This window comes from Neoarius graeffei, chromosome 22, assembly GCF_027579695.1.
Source record: "Neoarius graeffei isolate fNeoGra1 chromosome 22, fNeoGra1.pri, whole genome shotgun sequence".
Taxonomy (NCBI): Eukaryota; Metazoa; Chordata; class Actinopteri; order Siluriformes; family Ariidae; genus Neoarius; species Neoarius graeffei.
In genome coordinates, this window is record NC_083590.1 from 1,831,083 (window position 1) to 1,837,835 (window position 6,753).

The window sequence follows — 6,753 nt, forward strand, 5'->3', positions numbered from 1 at the left end:
GCTGGGATATTTATTGATCTTCAAAAAGCTTTTGATACTATTTTCAAAAAGCTTTTGATACTATTAATCATGATATATTAATTAATAAGATGGAACAGTATGGGATAAGGGGAGTTGTATTAAATTGGATAAAAAGTTATTTGAGCAACAGGACACAGTTTGTGAAGTTGGGTGACTCTGTCTCAACTCATTTGAATATTGATTGTGGTGTCCCTCAGGGGTCAGTATTGGGTCCTAAACTGTTTATTCTTTATATAAACATGTGCAATGTATCAAAGATATTTAAGATGGTATTATTTGCAGATGACACAAATATGTTTTGTTCTGGAACAAATTTACATGAGTTAGAAAACATAATCTCTTCAGAATTGTGCAGGTTAAAAAGTTGGTTTGATCGAAATAAATTATCATTAAATCTGTCTAAAACAAAAATCATGTTATTTAATAATTATAAAATAAATAGGGCAATAAATGTACAGGTAGATGGTGTTGATATTGAAAGAGTTTCTAATAATAAATTTCTTGGGGTAATAATAGATGATAGAATTAATTGGAAATCGCATATAAAGTACATACTAATGAAACTATCAAGAAGCATATCTGTGTTGAGTAAAGCTAAGCATGTCCTGGACTATAATTCACTCCGCATTCTTTACTGTTCCCTGGTTTTACCGTACTTAAATTACTGCTCAGTGGTGTGGGGAAATACGTATAAATGCTCACTTCATGCAATAACTATACTTCAAAAAAGAGCTATAAGAATAATTCATAGTGCTGGTTACCGAGATCATACTAATTCACTATTCTTAAATTCAAAATGTTTAAAATTCAGGGATATTCTCGTCTCGTCTTCTTCCGCTTTATCCGGGGCTGGGTCGTGGAGGCAGCAGTCTAAGCATGGAAGCCCAAACTTCCCTTTCCCCAGACACCTCGGGCAGCTCCTCGGGAAGAACACCGAGACGTTCCCAGGCCAGCCGAGAGACATACGCTGGAGGGACTGTCCTGGGTCTTCCCCGGGGTCTCCTCCCGGGGGGACATGCCTGGAACACCTCCCCAGGGAGGCGTCCAAGAGGCCACCTCAGCTGATTCCTCTCGATGTGGAGGAGCAGCGGCTCTACTCCGAGCTCCTCCTGAGTGACTGTACTTCTCACCCTATCTCTAAGGGAGCGCCCAGCCACCCTGCGAAGAAAACTCATTTCGGCCGCTTGTATCCGCGATCTTGTTCTTTCAGTCATTACCCAAAGCTCATGACCATAGGTGAGAGTTGGAACGTAGAATCGACTGGTAAATTGAGAGCTTTGCCTTTTGGCTCAGCTCCTCCTTCACCATGACGGACCGGTAAAGCGACTGCATCACTGCGGAGGCTGCACCGATCCGCCTGTCGATCTCATGCTCCATCCTTCCCTCACTCGTGAACAAGATCCCGAGATACTTAAACTCCTCCACTTGAGGCAGGACTTCTCCACCAACCTGGAGAGGGCAAGCCGCCCTTTTCCGGTCGAGAACCATGGCCTCGGACTTGGAGGTGCTGATTCTCATCCCAGCCACTTCACACTCGACTGCAAACCACCCCAGTGCATGCTGAAGGTCCTGGTTTGAAGAAGCCAACAGGACAACATCATCTGCAAAAAGCAGAGATGAAATCCTGTGGTTCCCAAACAGGATTCCTTCTGGCCCCTGGTTGCGCCTAGAAATTCTGTCCATAAAAATTATGAACAGAACCAGTGACAAAGGGCAGCCCTGCCGGAGTCCAACATGCGCTGGGAACAGGTCTGACTTACTGCCGGCAGTGCGAACCAGACTCCTGCTCCGTTCGTACAGGGACCGGACAGCCCTTAGCAACGAGCCCTGAACCCCATACTCCCGAAGCACCCCCCCACAGAATACCATGAGGGACATGGTCGAATGCCTTCTCCAGATCCACAAAGCACATGTGGACTGGTTGGGCAAACTCCCATGAACCCTTGAGCACCCTATGAAGGGTATAGAGCTGGTCCAGTGTTCCGTGACCAGGACGAAAACCTGGAGTAAACCTTCCCTGGGAGGCTGAGAAGTGTGATTTCCCCTATAATTGGAGCACACTCTCCGGTCCCCTTTCTTAAAAGGAGGGACCCCCACCCCAGTCTGCCACTCCAGAGGCACTGTCCCTGACAGCCACGCGATGTTGCAGAGGCGTGTCAACCAAGACAGCCCCACAACATCCAGAGACTTGAGATACTCAAGGCGGATCACCGGAGACCTTGCGGCCACAGCTCCGAACAGCTACGTCCACAATGGAGGTAGAGAACATGGTCCACTCAGACTCAATGTCCCCCGCCTCCCTCAGAAACTGGGAAAAGCTTTCCCGGAGGTGGGAGTTAAAGACCTCCCCAACAGAGTGCTCGGCCAGACGTTCCCAGCAGACCCTCACCATACGTTTGGGCCTGCCAGGTCTGTCCAGCTTCCTCCTCCGCCAGCAGATCCAACTCGCCACCAGGTGGTGATCAGTTGACGGCTCAGCCCCTCTCTTCACCCGAGTGTCCAAGACATAGGGCCGGAGATCAGATGAAACGACAACAAAGTCTATCATCGACCTAAGGTGTCCTGGTGCCACGTGCACTTATGGACACCCCTATGCTCGAACATGGTGTTTGTTATGGACAAACCGTGACTAGCACAGAAGTCCAATAACAAAACACCACTCTGCTTCAGATCGGGGAGGCCGTTCCTCCCAACCACGCTCCTCCAGGTGTCACTGTCGTTGCCCATGTGAGCATTGAAGTCCCCCAGTAGCACAATGGAGTCCCCAGTCTGAGCACCCCTCAGTACCTCTCCCAGGGACTCCAAGAAGGCCGGATAGGCCCCTCCTAGAACTGCCACCTTATTGTAGTGGAGGGGTTTGTGTGCTTGAATGATCCTCGGAGCTATGTTGTCGGGGGCATTATGCCCCTGTCAGGGTTTCCCAAGGCAGACAGGTCCTAGGTGACCGGCCAGACCAAGAGCAGTTCACCAAAACCCTTATGGAGAAACAATCGAGGACTGTGACATTGCCCGGTATGGTGCAGCCGGGGCCCCACCCTGGAGCCAGGCCCAACCTCCTGTGGGTTCACCACCCACAGAGGTAGCAGTAGGGGACTGGTGCAGTGTGGATTGGGCGGCAGTCAAAGGCAGGGGCCTCGACGACCTGATCCCTGGACACAGCGGCTAGCTGTTGGGACATTTCAGGGATATTATAGAATATAAAACTGCCTTAATAATATACAAAGTAAGGAATTATAAAGTACCAAGGAATATCCAAACAATGTTCTCGGATAGAGAGGGGGACTATAATTTTAGGGGGAAATTGAAATGTAAAATTCGCAGTGCTAGGACAACGTTAAAAATGTTCAGTATTTCTATTTGTGGAGTAAAGCTATGGAACAGTTTGAATGTGGAGCTCATGAAATGTACAACTATAAACCAGTTCAAAAAAAGGTATAAGGAACAGATCTTTGAGGTATAGGGAGGAGGAATTACAATAACATGCTATTGATAAGTGTATATATGTGGGTATGAGTACATACGGATATATAAAATGTGAGTATTTTTGTGTTGTATATAAAATGTGCATAATTGTATATAATATATATAAGCATAATATGCATAATTATGTTACGTATGGATGTGTGATAATTATGTACCGTATGGATGTGTATAGTTATAGGTATGTGTATATGTATGTACTGTATATATGTATTGTATGTGTGTATATATGCATAGCATAAGTATCTGTATATATGATTTGATTTGGGCGATATTATACCATGCTGGGAATTTTTTATTTTTATTTTTTTAATTTTTTCTTTTGTGTGTATATATAGTTTATTATGGTGGAAAGTGACGTTTGATTAGCGGTGGTATAGAGGGTTAGGATTTGATAAGTTATTTACTTCTTCCTAATCCTTTCCAAACATTATTATATTACTGCCTTGTGGCTACGCTATTCTGTTTATGACGATGTTTTGATGATTACTTTTTTTTTTTAATTTTTTTGTTTTTTATATCTTTACTGTTCGGAATAAAGCAAGCAATCAATCAATCTGTCTCTCTCTGTCTGTAGGCGTACATCCTGAGCTGTGCTGAGAGTTTGTTTTCTGACTCGAAGCCTCCTGACTCTCTCCGCTGGCTCTTCACCCCGTTGGCCAGACAGTTTTTCCTGAGCTGTGATTGGTCAGTGAAGGCTGAGAATTGTGAAGGAGTGTTTTCATCTGAAAGAGAACAAGGTACACACACACACACACACACACACACACACCACTGCTAATTAAAACTACATTCTGCATTAGCTTGCGCGTGTGTGTGTGTAGTGGACCCTATTGCACAGCTGCATCGGCGATTCTGTGAGAAGCTTCTGGAGCGAGCCGTCCACACTCTGATCCAGCCCCACGCCGACTTTGAGAGTGTGAAACGGAAAGATGAGCGCGGGTTTGTCTAATCGCTCTCTGTTTATCTTCATTTTAAACTTTAACGCTTCTTTACGCATCAGAGTGCCGTTGTACAAACCGCATTAGCTGTCTGTGCGTTTAGAGAGTTCAGTGGTGTGATGGAATTTCTGCAGCTGTTGAACAGCTGTACTGATGACTCCGCCTCCCCAACGCCACCCTTCCCAGCACTGGCCAATCAGTACACAGCTTCAGGTAGGGTCCTTATTTTCCTCTTTCTGGTGAGTGTGTTAGAGGAATACACTGCACCTGGTAACCATGGTGATATTTTGGTGTGATGGCAGGGAGTGGTTAGTTGTCATGGTAACCATGGAATTTGTAAATGCTTGGCTAGTTAGCTGTAGCCTCTTGTGTGTGCACTTAGTGTCAGACCCTGTGTGTCGCTGGTGGGCGTTGGTCCTGAAGGCTGCTGTTCATTGGCTGCAGCGTGATGATGCGGCTGTGAGGTCACTTCTGGCGGAGGCCGAGCGAATGCCAAGAGCGCTGCACTCTCTGGAGTGAGTACTCGGGGGGGGGGGGTGTGGGAGAGACAGACAGGAAACGAGTGTGTGCTTTTATGGTAATTTTGTGTGTGTGTGTGTTAGTCACCCCTTGCCGAAGGCCGTGTTGGCGCTGTGTAAAGCGGTGCAGATCAGTGTGTGTCCTCAGAAGGGAGAAGGAACCCTGAACTGCCTCACACACTGCAACAGAGCCAGTGCTTACCTGCACAACAGCATCACACACACACCCACACACACCTGGCTGCACAAGGTACGTCTACACACACACACACACACACACACACACACACACACACACACCTGGCTGCACAAGGTACATCTACACACACTCGCATTTACAAGCTTCTCTGGTTGGGTTTCTCTCCAGGGGGCGGAGCTTCTGGTATGTGATCTCCTGCTGACCTTGAGGACCAGCCTCTGGCAACGTGGAGGTGGAGCTAATGGAGAGCCAAGCCCCGCCCCTTCCCCTCAGTTGGCTGGATTCCAGAGGGACCTGAGCTCTCTGCGTAAACTGGGACAGGGTTACACACAGGCTCAGCACAAGGTCAGGACCCTGCATGTGACCTTTGACGCATACAACCACGCCCTTTGATCTGTAACGCATCGTGATTGGTGTGTTTACTCTGTCCAGGTCTTTCTCCATGAGACTACAGTCCGGTTAATGGCAGGCGCAAGTCCCACTCGCACACACCAGCTACTGGAGCACAGCCTGCGCCGGAGAACACACAGCTATAAAGGTAACACTTCTCTCTCTCTCTCACACACCTGCACAGGTACATCTACACTCCTACATACACAGACTACAGGAATGTGCTGTATTTGTAATTTTTCCTGTGTGTGTGCTTGTTCTTTAGATGGTGTGTGTGCTCCAGGTGAACGTGAGCGCGCTCATGCCATCATGCTGGTGTGTCGTCACCTGCCCCTGTCTCTGCACCGCACACACCTGCTGGCCCACGCCAAACACACACTGCAGAGAGTGGGAGACATACACACACTGCACGCCATCGCTGCCTCATAAACGTGTGCGTGGGGCTGTATATAAGCTGTACATATTACTGTAGAGACCAAAGTTTTAAATGAGGGACAGTTAGATCATTTATTCTATAGGGAACAGTGAGACACGCAGGTGGGTGCGTCTCGGTGAGAGAGTGTTTATGATGCTTTCAGATTTTAATTATTTTTATTCCTTTCACTGTTCGCTCTGTGTGTTTTGCTAACTATAAGGTGTTACTTTTGTCTTAAAGTTGCTGTGTGTATCTGTAACACAAGCCCAGTTCCCTCTGTGTGTGTGTGTGGGGGGGGGGGGGGGGGGGGGGGGTTGTTTTTTTTAATATTTGTAACTTTTGCCATAGAGTTTTTGTTGCCATGGTAATCCCAGCTCTGATTAAGGTTTGCTGTGAAACAAAATGTGAAACAAAGTGGATTAAGTCCATCTGTATTAATTTTTCTCGGCCTTGAATTTGGGGGGAAACGATACATAAAAACGCTTTAGCACCATTTTCAGAAATCTCTGCGCACTGACTCGTCACTTTTTCTTGTTTACTGTGAAGTTATTCTTGACACGTTGCTATTAACATTTATTGAGTGTGATGGTAAAATAACGATGAGAAACCAAAATGGCAATGCCTGGACTTCTATAATCTCTACTCACTGTCCACGTGTTCATCTCTGCAGTCAGCCGATCCCTCGCCAGCAGCACGACGCATCAAATCCCGCAGATACAAACCAAGAGCTTCAGTTAATGTTCACAATGTTCAAACATCAGAACGGGAAACACTGTGATCTCACAGTGT

General features: G+C 46.8%; 1 protein-coding gene across 3 annotated transcripts in view; it reads left to right on the plus strand.

The window, feature by feature from the left end:
- srebf2 (sterol regulatory element binding transcription factor 2) overlaps nucleotides 1–6,259 on the plus strand; it is a 38,077-nt gene extending 31,818 nt beyond the window's left edge. For all 3 annotated transcript variants that reach the window (XM_060904163.1, XM_060904164.1, XM_060904162.1), the window contains exons 13-20: nucleotides 4,079–4,241; nucleotides 4,326–4,443; nucleotides 4,546–4,655; nucleotides 4,825–4,957; nucleotides 5,045–5,210; nucleotides 5,328–5,504; nucleotides 5,592–5,697; nucleotides 5,815–6,259. In XM_060904163.1, coding sequence (XP_060760146.1) covers nucleotides 4,079–4,241; nucleotides 4,326–4,443; nucleotides 4,546–4,655; nucleotides 4,825–4,957; nucleotides 5,045–5,210; nucleotides 5,328–5,504; nucleotides 5,592–5,697; nucleotides 5,815–5,978 — 1,137 coding nt within the window. In that variant the 3' untranslated portion in view covers nucleotides 5,979–6,259. The remainder of the gene's footprint in view (nucleotides 1–4,078; nucleotides 4,242–4,325; nucleotides 4,444–4,545; nucleotides 4,656–4,824; nucleotides 4,958–5,044; nucleotides 5,211–5,327; nucleotides 5,505–5,591; nucleotides 5,698–5,814) is intronic.
- The last annotated feature ends 494 nt before the right edge of the window (nucleotides 6,260–6,753 follow it).